This window comes from Takifugu rubripes, chromosome 4, assembly GCF_901000725.2.
Source record: "Takifugu rubripes chromosome 4, fTakRub1.2, whole genome shotgun sequence".
In the NCBI taxonomy this organism is placed as follows: domain Eukaryota; kingdom Metazoa; phylum Chordata; class Actinopteri; order Tetraodontiformes; family Tetraodontidae; genus Takifugu; species Takifugu rubripes.
The window spans coordinates 2,123,507-2,146,548 of record NC_042288.1 but is presented as its reverse complement, the minus strand read 5'-3'; the positions used below and the strand labels follow the sequence as shown (position 1 = coordinate 2,146,548).

The 23,042-nt window shown below is 45.1% G+C and overlaps 3 protein-coding genes and 1 long non-coding RNA gene across 4 annotated transcripts; all 4 read right to left on the bottom strand.

Annotated features, from left to right (window-relative positions):
* Positions 1-4,033: 4,033 nt before the first annotated feature.
* On the bottom strand, positions 4,034-13,190 carry LOC101079653 (uncharacterized protein KIAA1841 homolog). The gene is made up of 21 exons (XM_029835618.1): positions 12,549-13,190; positions 11,943-12,094; positions 11,717-11,873; positions 11,164-11,248; positions 10,837-11,072; positions 10,666-10,724; positions 9,969-10,129; positions 9,802-9,888; positions 9,011-9,121; positions 7,718-7,841; positions 7,359-7,511; positions 7,100-7,230; positions 6,921-7,017; positions 6,803-6,835; positions 6,579-6,678; positions 5,677-5,762; positions 5,447-5,475; positions 5,277-5,350; positions 4,686-4,906; positions 4,539-4,615; positions 4,034-4,464 (listed from the first exon to the last, which is right to left on the bottom strand). The coding sequence occupies exons 2-21, from the start codon at positions 12,090-12,092 to the stop codon at positions 4,428-4,430; spliced, it is 2,208 nt and encodes a 735-aa protein (XP_029691478.1). The 5' UTR covers positions 12,093-12,094; positions 12,549-13,190; the 3' UTR covers positions 4,034-4,427.
* A 127-nt stretch (positions 13,191-13,317) lies between these two features.
* LOC115249528 (peroxisomal membrane protein PEX13-like) lies at positions 13,318-16,442 on the bottom strand. The gene is made up of 4 exons (XM_029835069.1): positions 16,145-16,442; positions 14,931-15,622; positions 14,597-14,719; positions 13,318-14,286 (listed from the first exon to the last, which is right to left on the bottom strand). The coding sequence occupies exons 1-4, from the start codon at positions 16,216-16,218 to the stop codon at positions 13,961-13,963; spliced, it is 1,215 nt and encodes a 404-aa protein (XP_029690929.1). The 5' UTR covers positions 16,219-16,442; the 3' UTR covers positions 13,318-13,960.
* A 1,253-nt stretch (positions 16,443-17,695) lies between these two features.
* On the bottom strand, positions 17,696-19,821 carry LOC115249529 (THAP domain-containing protein 6-like). The gene is made up of 6 exons (XM_029835070.1): positions 19,717-19,821; positions 19,057-19,249; positions 18,835-18,948; positions 18,459-18,667; positions 18,174-18,327; positions 17,696-18,099 (listed from the first exon to the last, which is right to left on the bottom strand). Exons 1-4 carry the CDS (start codon positions 19,815-19,817, stop codon positions 18,494-18,496), a joined length of 582 nt encoding a protein of 193 aa, XP_029690930.1. The 5' UTR covers positions 19,818-19,821; the 3' UTR covers positions 17,696-18,099; positions 18,174-18,327; positions 18,459-18,493.
* Positions 19,822-21,349: 1,528 nt separating this feature from the next.
* LOC115249530 (uncharacterized) lies at positions 21,350-22,554 on the bottom strand. The gene is made up of 2 exons (XR_003888208.1): positions 21,936-22,554; positions 21,350-21,773 (listed from the first exon to the last, which is right to left on the bottom strand). It is a non-coding gene; the product is annotated as an uncharacterized lncRNA (long non-coding RNA).
* Positions 22,555-23,042: the final 488 nt, after the last annotated feature.

Genomic DNA, 23,042 nt, shown 5'->3' with positions numbered 1-23,042 from the left:
AACAAAGATCAATAAATACCTGATAACAAGGTCACAATGGAGTCAACAGCTTCATTATGAGGGTTCTTTTACATTTTTACCCAGCAATTACCAGAGAGGATAAATGGACTGGTTATAGTGGGACAGAGAGGACAGATGGACTGGTTATAGTGGGACAGAGGATAAATGGACTGGTTATACTGGGACAGAGAGGGTAAATAGACTGGTTATAGTAGGACAGAAGGGTAAATGGACTGGTTATAGTGGGACAGAGAGGGTAAATGGACTGGTTATAGTAGGACAGAAGGGTAAATGGACTGGTTATAGTGGGACAGAAGGGTAAATGGACTGGTTATACTGGGACAGAGAGGGTAAATAGACTGGTTATAGTAGGACAGAAGGGTAAATGGACTGGTTATAGTGGGACAGAGGGGTAAATGGACTTGTTATAGTGGGACAGGGAGGATAGATGGACTGGTTATAGTGGGACAGAGAGGGTAAATGGACTGGTTATAGTGGGACAGAGAGGGTAAATGGACTGGTTATAGTGGGACAGAGGGGTAAATGGACTGGTTATACTGGAACAGAGAGGGTAAATAGACTGGTTATAGTAGGACAGAAGGGTAAATGGACTGGTTATAGTGGGACAGAGAGGGTAAATGGACTGGTTATAGTGGGACGGAAGGGTAAATGGACTGGTTATAGTGGGACAGAAGGGTAAATGGACTGGTTATAGTGGGACAGAAGGGCAAATGGACTGGTTATAGTGGGACAGAGGGGCAAATGGACTGGTTATAGTGGGACGGAAGGGTAAATGGACTGGTTATAGTGGGACAGAAGGGTAAATGGACTGGTTATAGTGGGACAGAAGGGCAAATGGACTGGTTATAGTGGGACAGAGGGGTAAATGGACTGGTTATAGTGGGACAGGGAGGATAGATGGACTGGTTATAGTGGGACAGAGAGGGTAAATGGACTGGTTATAGTGGGACAGAGAGGGTAAATGGACTGGTTATAGTGGGACAGAGAGGGTAAATAGACTGGTTATAGTGGGACAGAGGGGTAAATGGACTGGTTATACTGGGACAGAGAGGGTAAATAGACTGGTTATAGTAGGACAGAAGGGTAAATGGACTGGTTATAGTAGGACAGAAGGGTAAATGGACTGGTTATAGTGGGACAGAAGGGTAAGTGGACTGGTTATAGTGGGACAGAGGGGTAAATGGACTGGTTATAGTGGGACAGGGAGGATAGATGGACTGGTTATAGTGGGACAGAGAGGGTAAATGGACTGGTTATAGTGGGACAGAGAGGGTAAATGGACTGGTTATAGTGGGACAGAGAGGGTAAATGGACTGGTTATAGTGGGACAGAGAGGATAATGGACTGGTTATAGTGGGACAGAGGATATATGGACTGGTTATAGTGGGACAGAGAGGGTAAATGGACTGGTTATAGTGGGACAGAGGGGTAAATGGACTGGTTATAGTGGGACAGGGAGGATAGATGGACTGGTTATAGTGGGACAGAGAGGGTAAATGGACTGGTTATAGTGGGACAGAGAGGATAGATGGACTGGTTATAGTGGGACAGAGAGGATAGATGGACTGGTTATAGTGGGACAGGGAGGATAGATGGACTGGTTATAGTGGGACAGAGAGGGTAAATGGACTGGTTATAGTGGGACAGAGAGGATAATGGACTGGTTATAGTGGGACAGAGGATATATGGACTGGTTATAGTGGGACAGAGGGGTAAATGGACTGGTTATAGTGGGACAAAGAAGGTAAATGGACTGGTTATAGTGGGACAGAGAGGATAGATGGACTGGTTATAGTGGGACAGGGGGGATAGATGGACTGCTTATAGTGGGACAGAGAGGATAAATGGACTGGTTATAGTGGGACAGAGGATAGATGGACTGGTTATAGCGGGACAGAGGGTAAATGGACTGGTTATAGTGGGACAGGGGACAGATGGACTGGTTATAGTGGGACAGAGGATAAATGGACTGGTTATAGTGGGACAGAGAGGGTAAATGGACTGGTTATAGTGGGGCAGAGAGGATAATGGACTGGTTATAGTGGGACAGAGGGGTAAATGGACTGGTTATAGTGGGACAAAGAAGGTAAATGGACTGGTTATAGTGGGACAGAGAGGATAGATGGACTGGTTATAGTGGGACAGAGAGGGTAAATGAACTGGTTATAGTGGGACAGAGAGGATAGATGGACTGGTTATAGTGGGACAGAGAGGGTAAATGAACTGGTTATAGTGGGACAGAGAGGATAGATGGACTGGTTATAGTGGGACAGAGAGGGTAAATGAACTGGTTATAGTGGGACAGAGAGGATAGATGGACTGGTTATAGTGGGACAGAGAGGATAGATGGACTGGTTATAATGGGACAGGGAGGATAATGGACTGGTTATAGTGGGACAGAGAGGATAGATGGACTGGTTATAGTGGGACAGAGAGGATAGATGGACTGGTTATAGTGGGACAGGGAGGATAGATGGACTGGTTATAGTGGGACAGAGAGGGTAAATGGACTGGTTATAGTGGGACAGAGAGGATAGATGGACTGGTTATAGTGGGACAAAGAAGGTAAATGGACTGGTTATAGTGGGACAGAGAGGATAGATGGATTGGTTATAGTGGGACAGGGAGGATAGATGGACTGGTTATAGTGGGACAGAGAGGATAGATGGACTGGTTATAGTGGGACAGAGAGGATAGATGGACTGGTTATAGTGGGACAGAGAGGATAGATGGACTGGTTATAGTGGGACAGAGAGGGTAAATGGACTGGTTATAGTGGGACAGAGAGGATAGATGGACTGGTTATAGTGGGACAGAGAGGGTAGATGGACTGGTTATAGTGGGACAGAGAGGGTAAATGGACTGGTTACAGTGGGACAGAGAGGGTAAATGGACTGGTTATAGTGGGACAGAGAGGATAGATGGACTGGTTATAGTGGGACAGAGAGGGTAAATGGACTGGTTAGAGTGGGACAGAGAGGATAGATGGACTGGTTATAGTGGGACAGAGAGGGTAAATGGACTGGTTATAGTGGGACAGAGAGGATAGATGGACTGGTTATAGTGGGACAGGGAGGATAGATGGACTGGTTATAGACTGGACGGGGGCCAAAGGTCTTATCTCTTTTGCTGGTCTCCAGAGACCCAGTTGTGGCTTCAGGTCATGGCGGCCTGAACAGGAAGTGGGGGTTTGCTTTGGCAGCATCTTGTTTCTGCATTTCAGGTTTCATGTGTTCACCATTGACGTTTCAATCCGTCGGCCTGTAACTCGACCATTACCCGCCCACACCCCCCCGCCACCCCCCCGGCGATCCTCAGCCACTCTCGGCATTTGCTGTTGAGGAAAAGAGGCAACAGCTGGGGCGGCCCCCTGCTGAGCCGACGGCGGCGCAGAGAGAGGCCGTGCGCTGCTTCAGGCTCGTCTCTGTGTAGCTGTGGTTATTAATATCATCAGAGAGGAAGAGCCTGGGACTCATGCACAGCTTTATATTATTTCATTACTGTGACAAATGCCCGAGCAGCAAAAGCGTTTGTCTGCTTCCACCAGAGAAGAAGAAATGAAGGAACTTCCAGGGTCAACGACCTTTGACCTTCGCCTGAGACAAACGCTCTTTTACTGCGTTTGAAAATGACTCAAAAGGCTCCAGAAGGGGATGGAAAAAGGAGTTCTGATTAATGGTTCGGAGTAAGCGTGCACGGAGACAGGATGGGACCTGTTGACATGGGAACATCAACCAGACTTGAGGAAGTAGTTTTTCAAATCACCTGCCAACCGTGTAAATGAACGGTCAGGTGCAAATGAGCGTTTCGGGCTGTTCTAACCTCAGTATAAGCAGCTTGAGTAGTGATGTGCATTAAGTTCCATATTGTAGCCCCTTTTTATCTGTGCTAAACTGGGACAGAGGTCATAGTTGTGCTCTCAAACCGAGGTAAAGTGGAAAATGGAACCGTCCCGCAACGTATACTGCCACCTAGTGGCCCGCGGCGGTACAACAGACCAGACTGCGGAACGTCATTCAACGGTTTATTGGGTCTCTGTTTTCAATCATTTATGTTCCGGGACGGAGAAGAATGTCCGTAGCAGAACTGGGTCCAAAACAGTCGGTTGGAAGCAGAAAAAAAAGCATTAGTTTTCCATAACCCACACATTCCGGAAGTAAATCCAGCAGAGGCAGAGAGGCTTGAGTGGATCCCCTGAAGGAACAAACGGCCAGCTGAGCACTAGAGCGTGATGAGGGGGGTGGGGGTGCAGAACTTACAGTCATCTCTGCACAGTTGGAGGGGCCAGGAAGTGTTCAGGGGCAGGGAAGCAGCTGGTTAATTGTCACTGTTGACCATGCCGCCAACAGGAAGAGATCTTGTCGCAGCGAAGCGTTGCAGAAGAATCTCGCCGTCCGTCGCCTCCCTTACGTCGTCCGGATCTGAGCGTAGCGCACTTTAGATCTGGGGGAAAACCAATGCTCAATATGAAACCGGGCGGGCTGGGCGGTGCCTGAGCAGCGCCAGTCATGAAGTACCTGGGAATCTTGTCTGAACTCTGCTTGGCCTGACTCTTAAACTGGGCCTCCAGCCTGGAGTAGATGCCCCCGGCAGGCTGAAACAGACAGACGGTCACACATGAGCTGGCAGCAGGGCCACAACGTTCCAGATGTCCTCCTACTGACTTCTTTAGTATCTTTGGCCTTGTTGTGCTCCTGTTCTCCAAACCTCATCTTGGTCAGGTGGCTGATGGTCTCAATCATGCGACGCTGGTCTGGGTCATCAAAACACACAAACATAAGTAAGAACACTGATGTCGACCTGGGGACGTCATTGATCGAGTGAGTGCTGAGGCAGCATAGCATGACCCCCCCCTGACTGATGCCTCTCTTTTTAAATGTTGCTCAGCTCAGTGGAGGCGGCCCTGCACAGCAGAGTCTGTGGACAGTGTGTCCACGTGGGGACGAGTCAGGCACGACTGACTGACTCTGACCTGCTGGCATGAGGGACCGATATAAAAGGAGAAGGAAGAGAATTACGGGTCAGCAGTCTTGCGTAATCACAAGACAGGAAGTGGGTCGAGGCGTGATGTTGATCCCGAGCTAAAAGTCTGTCCGTTAACTAAAAGTGAAAGAACCTCGTAAGAAGACAAAGTATCTGATAATCAAGTAAAGGGAATGAATGCAGCTCAGGATCAAAAGTAGCTGTATTAAACTAACCGGATCACTGTAGCAGCTTATTACTACGTCATTAATACTGAAGAACCGCTGCTATACCTTCTTCTCTTTGAGCATCTTGGTTGTACCTCATGGAGCGAGAACTATCCCACTTACTCTTCTGGGTACTAACCCTGGACACACACACACACGCACACACACACACGTTGAAATACAGAACAGGTGACCACAGCAGGAAAGTACCAGATTAATAGACGCTGGAGACTCACACAAAAGGGTTGTTGTCCCTGGGCTGTGACTGTGGGCAAAAAACAACAACAGCTGTCATGAATTAAATGCAAAAAAATAAAGGAATCCTTATTTTCTTGCGGGCCCGGCTGTGATAGCTGACAGGATCCCTCCTGAAATTTACTGATTTCCAACACTCCAAGTTCCAGTGATATAAAAACAAACAGTTACTGGTGTGAATGAGCATCAGAGTTCACAGTTTCTGACTCACTTTCACTGCTTTGTCTTTGAGCTGGAAGTTTGGAGAGGACACTTGTTTTTTCAGAGGTCTCTGGGCCTTCCTGGACTTTTTCACAGCTAAAAACAAAAACACAGCAGAAAGCAGGATTACAAGCACGTCTGTCACCATCTGCTGGCCAAAGTCAACCATCCGCTTCCTTCTCCAGCCCCAAAAAGGCTGCGAGTGACACGGAAACATCAGCTTCTCTCCATTTATATGTCCATCAGCAAAAATATGGAGCTACAGACTTGAGCTTTGACAAACCAGCGAAAAGTCTGCCGCAGAAAAGCTGCAAATCTCCCAGGAAAGCAACATTAGTGCACTGAAGACTGACTCTACAGTCCCAAGTTATACAAAATGCACCTTTCATATCCGTTATGTATATTTTCAACATATGTCTGGTTGTGTCCTCAATAAAGCGCCTGGGGTCGTCCCACCTCTACCTGGAGATAAGCTCCTCAGAACATCCCACAGACCTTCTTTTGGAGGTTTGAGCTTCTACGACCCCACAGGCGTCACTTTTTGAAGCATTAAATGAATCAGCGCTCCGCTCCCACGTTAAATTCAGTGAGGAGAGTCTGTAAAACTGAGTAGAGCCTCGTTTTACCTCCTCATTTCACCATTTAAGGAGGAATTATCTAATTCATGTTCTGGGGTCCTAATAGGAAACTTAGTCCTTGCTGTAGCACAATATGGGCCCTTTAATATCGGCCGAATTCATGAATATTACAAGATCAGATTATAAAGAGGTTTAATAAAAAAGTTCTCTCTTTGTTACTTGTTGCAAATCTTCAAAAGTCTCTTTCGATTTACATTGAAATGTTGCTCTTTGTCCTGTGAGACCAGCAGAAAGACTTTGTCCCTTAACGCATTCTTCTGGTACAAGTCTTCACCTTGGTTCTTGGAGAGCTCCTCTTCATCTCCCACTTCGTCTTCTGTGACCTCTGACCCCGTGGTGTACTCCTCATCTTCTGACTGCAGTGCCTGCTGCCTCTGTAAAGACCACGGTGACAACAAGATCAGGCCTCACCATCGTCATCAGGTCTGACCGACAGGCTGGTCCAGGTGGAGACACACATGAATGAATGTAGCGAGGGGAAAGAGCGGGAGATCCTACCAGTTGGAGACTCCAGTTTTTCAAAAGGGAAAACTGGTTAAAGAGAGGACGTTGACGCACTTAGACCCATAAAGACAGTCGGAGGAGTCAGTGAGACACAAAAGCACAAGAGACTCACAGGACTTCCATCTCCTCTCAGGGGACCCAGCAGGGTGGGCTCCAGGAGGACTTCACAGTCTGGAAGCTGCTCCACAGCACACGGGCCATCTTCAGCCCTGATACACACACACACACACGCCAAATGTAACTGCAAACCGTCTCTCACACAGGCAGACTGACAGGCATCAGGATGCTCACCCCTCTGGAGGCGCCACGACGGACAAACACACCGCGTCTCTGTGCAGCAACAGGTCATTGAGGACCCCGATCTGGACCTCGTCGCGGTTCTCGTCGCGCACGTTCACGATGTGGTCCCGGTTCTTACAGCCCTGAACAAGCAAACGCACAGACGTTGAGCCTACACCGGGCAGGACGGCCTGGTGATCATATCCGGCGAGGCTGTGGTGGTCTGGGGAGCGCGGTCAGATCACTCTGGACCCGTTTCCGTTGCCCTCACCTTTGGCATCCCGGAGGGATCAAACCGGAGCGCTCTCTGTTTGCAGCAGGGGTAAATTCCTGCACCGTGCCAGCCTCTGTCTGTACCCATACCAGAGTACAGCACACTGTCAGGGTGGTACTTACAGTGGGTCAGCTCCGTACACAAGAACACCTGCACGCTCGCGCGCACACACACACACACACACACACACACATACACAAAAATTAAATACATTTTAAGACAGTGTTAGAGCTCAGAACATTATCTCGCTCCGATCAGGTTTTGTTTGGCATATGTTGCCACGGCGATGCTAAAAAAACAACCCAACCAAACTCATTACATCCACTTGCACACAACTTTCCAACATGCGCACCTACCTGCTGACATCGTGAGCAGGTGAGGTAGTTAACGGTACCCCAGATTCTCCAATAGACCAGGACCCAGGACTTGAGTTCCTCATAGAGCCCAGTAATGTGTTCGTGCACATCCCAGCACTTCTGTCTACAAAAATAAATAAATAAATAAATAACGCACACACACTCCGCCGGTCCACCGTGCTCACAGATGTTGGTGGCCATCATCCCAACAAAAGCAGGAAATACATACCGACATCCACACACATCATAATAATAATGTGTAATAACAACAATAATACAATATTACCGTAATTTCCGGACTATAAGCCGCTACTTATTTCCTACACTTTAAACACTGCGGCTTATTCTACGCTGCGGCTTATTTATGGTTTTTTTCGTGGCGCACTATCACAACTATTGTGAATCAGTCATTTTTACGAACCCTCATCAACATGGAAAATACTAGAAGAAAAGCATATGATGCGGCTTTTAAGTTAAAAGCGATCACTCTGGCAGTTGAAGAAGGAAATCGAGCTGGCGCGTATAATCTTGGCATTACGGTAATCAATGGCGAGAAGGTGGAGACGCCAGCATGAAGAACTGATCCAAAGCAAAAAGATGCAAAAGCTTTTAGACGTAAACATCGCAGGTGGCCCGAGCTTGAGAAGGTTCTGGAAGACTGAGTCAACACACAGAGAGCAGGCGGCCGCGGTGTTTCCGCTGTACAAATCAGACGGAAGGCAAAAGCAATCGCCACCGCGATGAAAATAGAAGATTTTAGAGGCGGGCCATCGGGGTTTTAGATTGTTCATTGTTTGAGTAAAAAAGCATAAACAACGTAATTTGTGTGTAGCTGATACAAACGTATATTTCAAGGTAGCTGCATTACAGACACCGTTAGAAAAAAAGCATTTACCGCTACAATATATTTATGTTGCTAAGCGGATTAAATTAAAAGAAAAGTTAAAAGATCCTGACGTGATAAAATTTGGATTTAAGGTCTCTGTATAAACATACAAGTGAAAAGAGTGGCTGTTGTTTCTTACCCGTCTGTCTGTCGCTCGTCAGTGACTCGTCTCTTATGGTAATAAAAACATCTACCGGTACTGAATGTTTTCCATCTAATTTTTCATATTACTACGTGGGATACCCGCGGCTTGTTTAAGTACAAAATTGATTTTCTTTCTAAAATTAGATTATGCGGCTTATAACCAGGCTCTATAGTCCAGAAATTACGGTACTCTTTTTGACACGAGTCTGCACTAAAGGGGCGTTTGCATGGATTCCCAGCATTCGCCGTCGCCACCATCCTACCTGCTGTGTGTATAAATTATTTCTCCACGAGAGTCAACGTTGATTTTTCCCGGAACACAAGAAATCCTTTTCTCTGTGTCTTTGGTCAGCAGCTTGAGGCACAGAGCGCACCTGCAGACAGGACACCCCCCCACGTCAACGCTGGAAAACAGCACCGTCACAGAGAGGTTGACAAAAACTGTCACTGTTCTCCCCCTCCCCCTCCCCCTCCTCTCCTCTCCTCTCCTCTCCTCTCCTCTCCTCTCCTCTCCTCTCCTCTCCTCTCCTCTCCTCTCCCCTCCTTCTCCTCTCCTCTCCTCTCCTCTCCCCTCCTCTCTTCTCCTTCCCCCCTCCCTCTCCTCTCCTCTCCTTCTCCTCTCCTCTCCTCTCCTCTCCTCTCCTCTCCTCTCCTCCTCTCCTCTCCTCTCCTCCTCTCCTCTCCTCTCCTCTCCTCTCCTCTCCTCTCCTCTCCTCTCCTCTCCTCTCCTCTCCTCTCCTCTCCTCTCCTCTCCTCTCCTCTCCTCTCCTCTCCTCCCCTCTCCTGGGGTCAGGCCCTGGGATTCTGGAAAGCGCCTTGAAACAATTTTGATTGTATAAGACGCTATATAAATAAAGATTGATTTGATTTAAAAACCCAGAAATCTAGTGTTGGAATAAGAGGAGAACAAAGTTAGGACGGTTCACAAGAGCTGTTACTGAGTTATTAAAAAGGTGCTTTATTTTCGTGGTTGCTTTAAGATTAAAATGTTTTAGTTTGAATGTGCATATTAACGTTATTACCTAGAATTGCATCAGGTGTAGCTGAGACCCACCTGTAGAGAGTGGAGGCGTTTCCTGGTGAATCTCTGTTCTGGTGTCCAGGATCAAACAGATGCTCGATTTTCTTCTGAAACAATTTGCTTCAAACAGAAAAAACCCAACATTTGGTCCCTTTTGCAATGTCCCTTTGTCCCTTATAAAGACAGGAGCTGGTTATTACCTTTTGAATTTGTCCTTTTTGTCCCTGATGTCGTCGGCCTCGTTGTGGTTGAAGAGGTCGGTGATCCGCGTGGCCAGGTTGCTGTTGATGCAGTTCATGTTGCACGGCGTGGCCACGATGGCGCTCATGTATTTGTGGCAGTACTGGATGCACTCCTCCACCTGAACACACAAACACACCTGGCTGCTGAATCCAGCCACACATTCCACCACATTAGGGTTTTACCACATGTAGAAACGGGATGTTTTCGCCCACAAACATCAATGCAGACTTATTCTTTTCAACTTCTAGACCGCTATGTAACAATCGTTGCTTGCTAGTTCCTACACACAACTGCTAAATGCTCCTACTTTTACATTATATCCCATTTTATATTGCCTTGCTTTATATTTACTAATGAAAGTATCGCCATCACTCATCCATCAGCCTCAATACGTCAAACTTTTTGTATGTTTCATGCAACATCAACGTTAGCAACAATGATTGTGCTGAACACACATTATAATCTGCTTAAAATACTACAACCACTGATCCCGCCATTGCAGCTCCACGCATGCAAGGACCAGGATGAAGCAGCAGTGGGGCCAAATGGTGCTGGAGCATCTCCTCTAAACATTCACGGCCACACAAGAAAGAAGTCTTAAAGCTGAAGAATCAACAGGCCGGGCCACAACACCTCCGTCATGGCAACACTTACTAAAGTATCCATCTTCAAGAATTCGGAGGAGATCAGGATTGAGATGACATTGCTGGGCTCTGCAACCAACAAACATCACGTGACCAAGCGGCAACCGACACAGGACCCACAACCAAAGAGCAGCAGAACACAGCACCGCTACATGGATGCACGGCTGCTGCCAGGCCTCACCAAGCCGCGGTTTGTCTTTGCTCTCGCCGGCAGAGTTCCTCCTCACGTAGTTCATGAGCCAGTCGAAGATCTGCACGTCGCAGTGAACAGAGATGTCGACCTCCTCCCACCGCTGGGTGTCCACGGACAGGTACTCCGCGAAGTACCGCATCTCTTTAACTAGCAGATCTCTGGGACAGGTGAAGTCCTGCTTCAGGTTTTTGGTCTCGTCACACACGTGGATCAGCATGTTGGGACTGCAGAAACAACAGCAGTGCAAATGCGGCCTGTGGTGACACAAAAAGCGGCGAAGGGAACAAGGTTTCCGAGGAAAATGTCGACACGTACTCTCGCAGCTTCTGAGGTTTGTCATTCTCATCGGCTAATCTTTTCTCTTTCTTCTCCACGGCAACCACCTTTTCAGAGGAGCCTCCTTCCACAAATCACAGAAAAACAATGTGAGCCTTCTTATCATGCAGTAACTATCAGAATGTTCACCCTTATTTTGGTACCAAATCAGTAGGAGCAAACAGAGGATGCTACTAGCAAACAGTAGGGAAAACATCATCAGCAACTCTGGTGTATTTCTGAATAATTCCAAATACTCCCCAATAAAATCTACTTAATTAACTAATGCTTCGACAAACAAGTAAAAACTGGTTAAACAAATCCAAATGTGACACTGTTTTATTTTCATACAATGGAATTTGAGTGTAAATGTGATGTTTTGTTACCATATTAACTAATGGAGGAGCCTGTGGGGCGCAGAGGGGGCTTATTAAAGGCTGAATGGAATCATTTTGTACATACGGGTTTCACTTTAGTCCCCAAATCCAGTGTGGTGGAGAGCTAATTCATAAAGTTCTCCCCCAGAACCTGGATCCAGATCAGACTTACTGACCTGTAACGTTCCTGCTGCAGCTGTTTCCCGTCTCCATCGCGTCTCCAGTGTCCAGCAATGCGTCATTCGATGTGGACGAGTCGGTCAGGGTGTTGCACTGGTTGTCCATGTGAGGGAAAACCCCCGAGAGTTTCAGCTCCTCAAATCGGTGGGAACACTGCAAGATGAAAAGCACAAGCTGTGTTGCCGAGCCAGAGAATGTGATAGAGGAGGACATTTTGGTTACCTCGCTGGGGGTGAATCCTGGAACGAGCTTTGCTACATTATCCCAGTTAATGGGCTGGGGTGCCCCCCACAGAGAGCCCAAAACCATGTCCAGGACCAGGACATTGTTGTCATAGGGGAAGTTGTTGTTGTCCAAACTGAAGCGGCTCATCTCTGCAAACGGGTCAACAGAGAATACGTCCATTTGTCATTGAAAGGTCAATCAAAGGTGGACATACAGCTACAGTGACTGTTACTTCAGCTCCTGACTGTATTTGAATGCCATATACACATTTCTAATAGCTAATTATTTTTTCCTCCTACATTCAGCTGTTAGCTGTACATTGCAGTGTAGAATAGTTTGAAACGCTTAAGCCATTTATTGTTTTTGGTGACAAACACAATTAAAACCTCCGGCAGGGCCTTTAAACATCCGTGGATACTAACAGACAGTAGATTTCCCCTGTCAGACTTTATGTCACGATTAAAGTGTTATTTTATTATGCAACAGATTAACTTTGTAACGTCAGCTAAGCGATGCTAGCGCTGGCCTAAGACCTGTGTTTAGGTCGTATTCTGGAATAAATCACCAACACAGAGACGCCTTACATAGGATCTGCATACTCACTGCGCTATCGTTCCTCTCCCACGTCGTTTGAGACTGTGCGGTGAGCTGATACCCGATTTATTTCATTGTGTATGAAAGATAATGGCGATGAAGAGATGCTGAGGCTGCGGCTGTCTTATCGGCTCTGGGCAGACGTGGCTAGCGACGTGTGCTGGGCTGCAGCTAATAGTTTACCGACCTCGTAAACTCCAAACATCCCGAACGTGGTCCGATTGTTTTCAAATGATTATGATTTTTTTCTTCAAAATATGTCAACCCCTGATGCTACAGCAATATATTTAAGATATGCGTACTTCAATGACATTTTCGAAAAAATGAACATTTAATGTCAAACTGTTAAAGCATCCGTGGGTCTATTCTGTAGTCGGTCAACTATACGTGGTAATTACGAGTATTTCTGATAGACTTGAAGGCAACATCGGCTTCATTCTGTTTTCCGGCAGTCTCTCTCTACTCGGGCAACTGTTTGTTCCCAAATTGTTTTACTTCTACGTAGGAAATGTTTCTAATATGCTGTCACAGTACAAACTCAGTAATAAGTTATTTAATTTACGGGACTTTATCGGCGAGTACCTACGAAATTGGGTTGACGTGCTGCAGCCGACGCTACCGCCCGTTGCTAGGACACCTTAGCCGGAAATTGAACGTTTACGCGTTAACTAATATTACGACTACATAACGCGACACCACAGATGTAGCAATAATTCCGTGCTAATAAATTATTTTATTTTGATTTTTTTTAAACTCATGACAAAAAATGCAAAATATGTACGGAGTTTAACGTTTATTTTTAAATATAGAATTACTTCCGTAAATAGCTAGTAATGTGCAAAATTAGCCAGTAGATGATGAGTGTAATCACGTCGATTTCCTACAATAAGGAACAATACATGGTGCTTCACGTCACCGCCGGGGTACCCTTGAGCAAGGTACTGAAACCCAAATACTCACATTGCACCCTGCAGTGAGCTGGGGACTCATTCGAGGCTCAACCCTGCCCGTGCTCATCTGTAGCTGGGACAGACTCAGCATCCTCCCAAAAAGGGGTAAAACGGTCAAGAAGTAAAAAAAAAAAACTAGGAAGAGAGCGACTCAAAAATAAAGGTAAAGCTTTACCTCATGTCCAACAGAAACTGTCGGTGTCCTTTCACATTATTAACATTCACACATGACGCTTTCATTAAACAAACACAACCAGCCTTATCTTAAATCAGCCGGTCAACAAGACAGCACGGACTGGTTTATAATCTTAACACACATTTTGATGAGTAACCTTTCCAAAAGGTAGACATTTTAACAATTCAAATCCTAAATCCCAAATATTTTTATCACAATTGCATATATACACACACACACACACACACACACACATACATATTTTTTTTCATTCATCCATTCCCAAGCATGGCAGGTCAGTCCTCTTGGTCCAGGTTTGCTTGTCTGGTGCTGGGTGTTTCTGCATACACCGATTCCAGCAGCTCCTCTGAGGGGGCTGCAGAGGGGGGGGCGAAGTTGAAACCTGAGCTGAAGTCTTGGCCAAGCTGTAACTGAGGGTCTGCAGCAGGACGTGTCTGGAGGGCCTGCCTGTCATCCTGCTGGACCTGAGCAAGCTTCTCCATCTCTGCATGTTTACGACCTCTCCTCTTTCCAAGGATCTTGACATAGTTGGCTGGAACAAGTCCTGTGGTTTGCCCATCAACACTGGCCAGCAGCCAGCCTCGCACCCTGGGCTGTTGCTCTGACACGAGACAGAATAATAAACATATCAACAACAGAGATATTCAAACTACATAGGAGACATAATTAGCATAGTATTCTGAAATATAGTGTGCAGAAAAGCTTTACCAGGGTCGTGACCATTACTTAACTTGTAATGATTTTAAAATAACTTTTTAAATACCAGTACATAAGATTTTTTATTTTTATTTTAGTCTTGTGCATTTCAAAAAACAATCACTTTAAAGTTCCAAGACCTAAACAAGAAAACATAACAAACAGTGTGACACCAAGTGGGATTATTACTGTAAAACCGGGCAGTGAAATCTCACCTTTAGGGGCAAGGTTCATCAAATCTCCAGCACGCAGAGAAATTTCCTCCTCCGACGTGGCCGAGAAGTCATATTCTGCTCTAGCGACGACGTGGTCATCCTCTCCACTGGCCCAGTTAGTGGCTAAATGAAATAAACAAAAGATTGTGTAACTGCGAGACTAAATGTCATGTATCAGCCATTTCATTTCAAATCCATTTTCATAGTGTACAGAGGCCGAGATATTAATAAGTATGTCAATAGATACTTCTCAGACAAGGTGATGAACAAACAACAGTGCAATCAACCTGCTCTTGGGCTAAACAAAGTGCAGAATATTGGATTCCAGTCTTACCGGTGTCTTCAGAGTCAGAGCTAGAGCTCAATAGCTTCCATATGAGATAGGGTCCCCCCAAAACAACAGCGAAAAAAAGAAAGATTGGCCAGGATTTGACTGGTTGGTTCTCCATCCCTGCTGCAGCCATAGCCAGGGAAGCATTGGCACTGTCGTCCCACAGGTCCTCGACCTCAGACTCTGCTCTCCTCCCCAGTAGCCTCAGAAGTCTTCTGTACAGGTACCGCAGAGAGCGCACCAAAGCAAAAGCTGACAATACTCGAGTTAGGTGTGCACGTAATCTTGTTAGGTGATTTGCTACGTCCAATACGGCACGAAAGCTGTTATACACAGCCGAGAACGTGGCATCCATCATCATACTGACTGAAGCGAAGGCCTGAACGATGCTTTCAATGGACTGAAAGGCACCGCGGCTGCTCTCTTCAGCCTGCTGTACAAAGCGACTGGGGGCAATCTCTTCGTTGTGGAGGAGGCGGTTGTATCCTCCGAGGCCATAACCACCACCGTACGTGTAGGGGCTGTATCCACTGTAGACAGAGCTCCCATAAGGGCTATAGGAAGAGGGGAAAGAGCTGTAGGATGGGCGGTAGGTCTGCTGCCCCTGACGAGGTGGCACTGGCGGAGCCATCCTTGTAAGAACCGGTGGTACAGCAGCTCGATGGGGACCACCCTGTGGTGCTATATTTACAGACCTGTTTGAAGAAATGGGTACATATGTTAAGAGATCTCACAAGGACGTCATTAAATGCAACTTGCGCTTATAATGTATGCACTTAAAATTAAATGTGCTCAATGTCCACCAAACCTATAGACTGGCAAAGGATTCAGTTTCATAGCATAGCATGAAAGCCAGACAGAAACGACATTTCATGTGCATTTTTAAAAGAATCATCTATTTAAAACTGCAGAAAGTGTCATAAAGTGAGAATTCGTTTAAATCTGAAGGACCGGCGATCACGTGACCACCGAAGGCCTGCTCGACTCTCTCCATATTAGCTGCTTGGATTTGCCCATGATTAAAACTCACATTTTTACAAAAATAAATGTGAATTAAAGCGTTGATCTGTTCGGAGCTTCATGGAAGAGCCTTTCACTGCTTGGATCATACTCCGGTCAATTTTAACAATCTCGACACAACGAGTTAGCAAAACTGTTAGCTAAAAAGAAGCAGATAACCCAGAATAGGAAGCTATCGCGCCGAGATTGTAGTTTACCTGTAGTTCAGGGGTACACTCATCGCCCCAGGAATCCGCCTTTCCCATGGCTTTGGCGGAGCCTGTGAATCCATCTCAAAACTTACACGCAAACGTAAAAAAATGGAATAATATGCAGCTCTGTCAACTCAGCGCTTCATATATGGCGACAGCGGCTCGTTCTGCTGCATTCACGTGTTCCTTGTAATTTCCAAATAAACTACATTACTCACTCAACACAACAGCGTATACATCGGTTGCCCTGACAACATTATTCAAACTCTAAACACTTATTTTATGAATTTAGAACGCATTGTATACGGGTGAACTGGAAAAATATTTTGCAACATCAATGTAGACAGAGACGTCAGAGAACCATATGGTTTGCAAACTGCGGATTATCTTAAAGGCGGCGCACTGAGTCTAATAAACAGACCAAAATAATAGATTTACGAGTGTAGATTTAATTAAAAATTAATCTCCCGGAATCAGTAGCGCTATTTATCTGTACCCTAGAACTGTGTCTGCTTTAGTGGGTTTCTATTGTTTTCTTTGTCATGTTTTGCTGCTTGAATCGTGCCAACGCATTCATAAATCATCACATTTGGATTTCATAAACGATTAGTACAGTCTGAACTAGAAAAGCGAGCATAAGGCAGGTCCTATAGACACAATAAAGATAATAAACAGTAAACGCCGCATTTAATCAATCATAACTCAATAAAAACTGAAGTGATCTTCACGCGTTTTCCTCTGCCAAAGTCGCACATGTAGGTGTGATACAGGACACGCGGCTCGATGAAATTTAATATTTATAACGGGCTTGACAGTAATAGAATACTGTATTGCTATATGTGATGTATGAGGTGTTTAGCAAAACACACGCGACACATGTATTCATTCAAATAAATTATATTTTCGGTTATTTATTAAATATTATACATACAAGCATATATTATTACTAATTACACAGTAATATGATAGAAAAGCAGATTGCTCGATTCACCTATTTTAATAGCTTGAAAAATTAAGAAACAAAATACAAACACATCTTATTTTCTTATAGAAAATATAACACAATAGACATGTTACTATATATATATAAAAATAAAATAATATTTATATTTTTCTCCAAGGTAAATTCGAGTTGGAAGTTGCTCATGAAAGTTGAAATGTGCTAAGAGCCCTGGAAGGGTTTTGCAGAGCTTCTTCCTCATGCTTCCTTTCTGCAGGTCAATGGAGGCAATATGTTGTATCCTGAGCTGTAGAAACAGACACAACCAGTGACAACAAGTTGGAATGATGGTGGTCGGTGCCAAACCGTCTCCTCAATGTGTTCCCCAAGCAGAAAAAGGTCCTCCCTTCTGACCTCCTCCCTGATGACGTACTGAAGCTTGGTGACTGAAGCTCTGCAGCTCTCATCAGCGTTGCTCCGCCTTCTGACGGAATCACTGGGCCACCGTAGTGGGTGAGACGCTGCACATCGCTGAGGTGATCGATGTACTTCCAATTAATCTGTCCAGTCGTTGCGATTGGACTGTAGGGCCTGCAGAGAAAGAACCAGACCCTGCTCAAACTAGCCAAAACAGCAAAATGCTGCTCGTCACATTCAACCATAACTGCGCCAAGGAACAGACAACCGTATTTACATATAAAGTTCTGCACAAATCGGTCGACAACAATTACTTACCTGCAACAGATTAGGTGCCAACTTCAGCATGTGGCCTGCAGCCATCATTACAAATACTTTCTCACCAGTCACCGGATGTGGGAAACTTGTGGGTTTCCTTTCAGCTCACACCCAAGCTGGTTGCAAACCAACATTGGAGGCGCGCCCATCCATCGTCTCACACACACAAACACAAACACACACACGCACGTTTTAGGTTTGACCATGGCAGCACATCCATATTTAGCCTGGTCTTCCTAGCATCTCCTCTCCAGCATCAGACTCGTCATCCACCGAATACAGCCACCTGTAGAAATATGGACAATTAACGCGTTTGCAACAGAAATGTCCAAAAATTTGATTGGATTTTACGTGGACGACCTTTGTAATGTATGTGGATGAGGGAGGGGAAAATTGCGAGTCTCTCTGAGGTATTTATAGGCCTTTGGACCATGCAGATGAAGCATGAGGGCAAACTCTCTGCAGTCCTTGGAGTACTCATGGCCCTGCTTTGCCATGAAGTCTATTTGAAGATCTGAAATTGTATGAGAATAAAAGAATAATTCCCTTTCATATAATAACTCTATAACAACTATAATAACTCAAGACTTTAATAAAGAGGATAAGAATAAGATGTATGTGAATTTCAAAGTGCAACTATCTTACCTGAGTAGAAACCAAGCCTCTCTTTGAGTTCTTCATTAATGAGGTTCTTCTCTCAGATCCCCCAACAGACTCTTTACCGTGGTCTTTGCCCTCTTTTCTCTCGCCCTGGCATTCTTCTTCTCTCGCTCCAGACTTTCCACTCTTGCTAAAGCTTCATTGAGTCTAGCCTTGAGAGCAGACGGAGAAGCAGGCAAGGCATAGCTATGATCCTAGTAGGAGGGACGCACATGGTTTGAGTGACGTTCAGTTCCACACACACCACTAGAGGATGGCCCACATTCGCTTCTCACCTGCCCAATATGAGCGGCAGCAAACAACAGAGGTTTTATTATGTCTAAGACCCTTTTGATGGGATGTTTAAAATGGAAATGCTCACATCATTCGGCTCAGGCTGTGAGTATGAGGTTGAAGCTTCTGGGTCACCCCGAGTGGCCACAGACGGGCTCCCTTCAGCTTTTCTGGAGGTCGAGGTAGTCCTGCCCTTTTCCGGCTAAAATGAAAATGCACAATACTTGGAAAAAAAAAAAAAAAAGCCCTGTGTCTGATAATAGAATATTTATATGTCTGAAAGCTAAAGGGCTTATGATGATATACCTACTCTTTGGAGGTGAACCAGGAAGCTGAAGAGGGAGGGAATAACACCATCTTTGAGTCGGACCACCTGTCCTGTCCTGTCAAAGTCATCCTGCTTAAAATGCTGACTGCAAATGACAGATGATTCAGTTGCAGTGAATCCTTCCCTCCTCAAAGCCAATTCCCACTTCTTCCTCTTGTCTTTGTCTTTGGGAAACCTTCAAGATGAAAAGAAGAGATCGGAGAGAGCCAACACAAGCACAATATAAATAGGAGCTCAAGCCTATTTATTCCATCAAATTTCTTAGAACCTTTCTTCAATAAAACTATTCTTACGCCTATCTGTTGGTAATGAACCAAAGCTGCTAAAATTGCGTGTTTGCAAACTATTCTGCAGTCAGATGTTCTGTTGTCTGTAGTTTATGCAAGTAAAAATCTGCTGGTCAGTGTTATATTAGCAATATTTGTTTCATTTCTACTATAGCATTCTCGTGTCAGTTGTAATCTAAGTCTGTGTAAAGGAAAATATGATTTATAAAATCTCAGGTGATCCAATACCTGGCTGTAAACATAGCTTAGCTAACTTCAGCTAACATTAGCAAGGCAAAGTTTCGCTGGTGGACATAAATATAGTATAATAACATTCTAATCACAAAATAAACCCAACACTAATGTTCAACCTTACCTGTGAAAAGTAATCCCCCGAGCCCTGCTCCCAGTAGTCCGCCGATTTGTACAGGAATAGGCTGCACAGTGCTCCGGCATCTCCCCCGGTTCCACTACCATGACCGGACCAAGATGGCGGCCGGATGTCTTGGGTCACAGATGCGGCGTCTACTCTTTATTTATGTCGATGCGTTCCTCCATATCTCATCCACATATTAATATAGCACATACATAGTCTGGAGTAAAACAAGGTTAAATAACACCGTAGGTTGCTTTGTGATCAAAAACTCTTGGCTTTGGAAGATTAAAGGTCAAAACAGCAACGCTTACTTTTGGCCACTAGAGGGCGCGGTCACTTTACAAAATAGATACACCAGCCACTTTTAGGTTGCATTAATTTAAAAAAAAAAACAAAATAATAAAAAAAACAATCATATTAAGGTGTGTACGTTTTAATTAATTATCCATTGTATTGTTTAGCAAAAGAGAAACTTTCCTAAGCTGCACTAAAATGCATTTCCAAAGGTGAATATTGTACTAAAGTTAAAGCAGTCAAAAAAAAATTTAAAACTGTTGCACAACAACCATACGACAAGACCGAAAGCATATCCAGATATGAGTAGTGAGGCTATTTGAACTCTACATCTAAGGTTTATTGCCCTCAACTGCTCTCTGGGGTGGGTTCTTTATAGAACGTCTTTGTTAAATTGCCTAATAATGAATCCATCTAAACTCTGTTACTATTAAAAACTCAACTTTGATTCTTTCCCGTTATAACTGCCCTATTTATTTCCAAGTAGCAAATTCAGGCATCGGCACCGATGCTCCAGTTGGATTATCTAAAGTCAATAATTTCAAAGATGAAACGTTGCAGAGATGAAAACGTGTCGCACGGTGGAACTCTTGGGTCTCGTGTTCCTGCCTCTGAAACTGGCAGGGTCGAATTAAGCTGCAGGTCAGCCCCCACGTTCTCAGAAGTTTTGGGGGTTGGGGGGTGGTTGTTCAGTATGCTATAGTAACATCGTTAGAGCTGTGAGTGCAGGCGAAGCTGCTCACTGTGGAGGCGTCGGTTTGGTTGAAGGTTTGGTTTCAGGTGGGGACCTGTGATGTCAAGTGTGATGTATGTAAGGCGACGTCAGAGGAGGGACGCCACAACGCCGCTGCTGGTGAAAGGACAGTAGCTGAGTGTGGCTCAGAGAGATGAGAGTGTGGGATGACGAAGACGATGACGATGATGATGATGATGATCTGCTGCCTCTCACCAGAGATAGGTGATGTTGGTTGATGTAAAACCAGTTCAAACCAATGTTGAAATCCACTTCATACGCATGATTCTCACACAAAATGTCATTCGATCCCGTCGTACCTACAAAACGGTGCTTTAAAATCAGCTCAAACCTTTACAACCCTCCAAAGTTTCCTTGCCACAACGCTTTAAATAGATTCCTGAAATGGGAAACCCCTCTGGTTTTCCATCAGAAGACGGTGAGCCGACCTAGACTCCAGTTTCTTTTTGTGTTTCAGCTTGATGTTGCTTTGGCAGCCAGCTGTTTCTGTTTCCTGCTTAAGCGGCAGCGTTACTGAATATGCTGCCATTCCGACAGACAGGCGGACGGCACAATATGGGAGAAATAGGGAAGGAAGGAAACGTCTCAACCAAGAATGGATTTTTATCTCATCAGAAGCAGAAAACGTGTACAATCAGACCATAACAGCAGTTCAGCCTTTCGAAGGAATCACTTTTTAAATAGGAAAGTTATGATTTCCAACATGATTTTAAGAAAGAAACCTACACGCTGGGGTTGCCCCCATTGGGATTTATCATATATAAATTACAACAGCAGACCTGTGACATCACCACAACTCCGGAGTCATTCTCTGCTTCTGAAATTCCTCTCTTCCTGAATGGTTCTTTGCTGTTTTTTTGCTGGGTTGGCCAGAAAGTGGTGTGGGTACTTAACAGCATCGCCACCGCAGCACTGGCGTGTTGCTCTGGGAGGTATCGGCATGGTGCTTGGAAATCCTGGACTGGTCAGAATCAGGTTTGCCAAGTTGAACAAACAGGAGGAAAAAAAACTAAAAGCAAAGACAAGAAAATCCCCGTCAAACACAGTCGATGCGGCTTGTTTATAATACAGACGTAATAGTTCATGCAGGTATTCAGTCTGGTGGACCATGACACGATGAAGTCAGCGTGGGGTTTTCCAGCATGAGTTAGCTCATGTGCAGCAACATTACCTGTAATTAAAATCTGCTGCAGGAAGTTTGATAATTGTAGGATCTGTAAAATTACGCATGAGGCGGAAGCAATAACAGCGAGGCTGGAAAAACACACACACACACATCTAGTCAATCCAGATATCTGCTGTGTGCATCTCTATGCGCGTGTCTGAGTTCACGCACAAGTCACGGCTACGAGAAAGTGTTTGCAGAGCATCAAAGGAAGGAGGAGGAAAGAGCCGAGAGGCGCGGAGGGAAGGAGGGGAGGAGACAGAGCAGCAGTGGTGGGGCTTTACTGGAAACAGGTGGCTGAACAGGTCGAGCTTGCCTCATCTAGGACATGGTTGGAGACGCTCTGTGCTGGGCGCCGAGGACGCGCGTGTGCGTGTGCGTGACGCAACACACACCGGTTCAATCACACGCGTGCTGAAACCGCTCCAGCCCAGGATAACAGTAGTCCTTTATGGTGAATCATCTCAACTGGTTTGTGGCTCAGCTCTGAGTTATTACGCAAGCTTTTGCGTCATTGTGAAATCGTCATTGGTTGTTATTTTAAATCAGCGACTGTGATTAAGTAGTTTGTCCTGTAACTTTATATGAGCAAAGCCACATTATTGGACCTCTGGGTCGTTCAAATCGACTCTCTTTATGTCATTTTGTGGAGGAAGAGGGTTGAAATGTGTTAAAGTTTGTCTTGCAGCACAAAACAAGACAATTTAAGGACACACCAGCCCCTATTTGTGTTGAAGGGATTATAATAAATACAAATATCCACACTCCTGCTCCTGCTGACACACACGAAAAAGTGAAAATACATCGAGCTGATTACAAAAACTGATAAAATTGTGACTCTCAGCAATTATGTAGTCATATCAGGAAGTGTCCGAAACAATTGGGGAACAAACGGATATAAAGAAACGGATGAATCTCGACACAAAATGACGCATTGAAAATGGTAAATTAGGAAAAGCAGCTTTTGCACAAACTGTCTTGATTCACGTTTACCTGTGGTTCATTTACAACAAGGCAGGAAGGAAGTGTTTCACCTCAGTCTACCAGAGAAAACAGCTCCAGTCTAAGAGGCTGCGTTCTCTGGAAGCTCAGCTCGCTACGGCTGAAAAATGC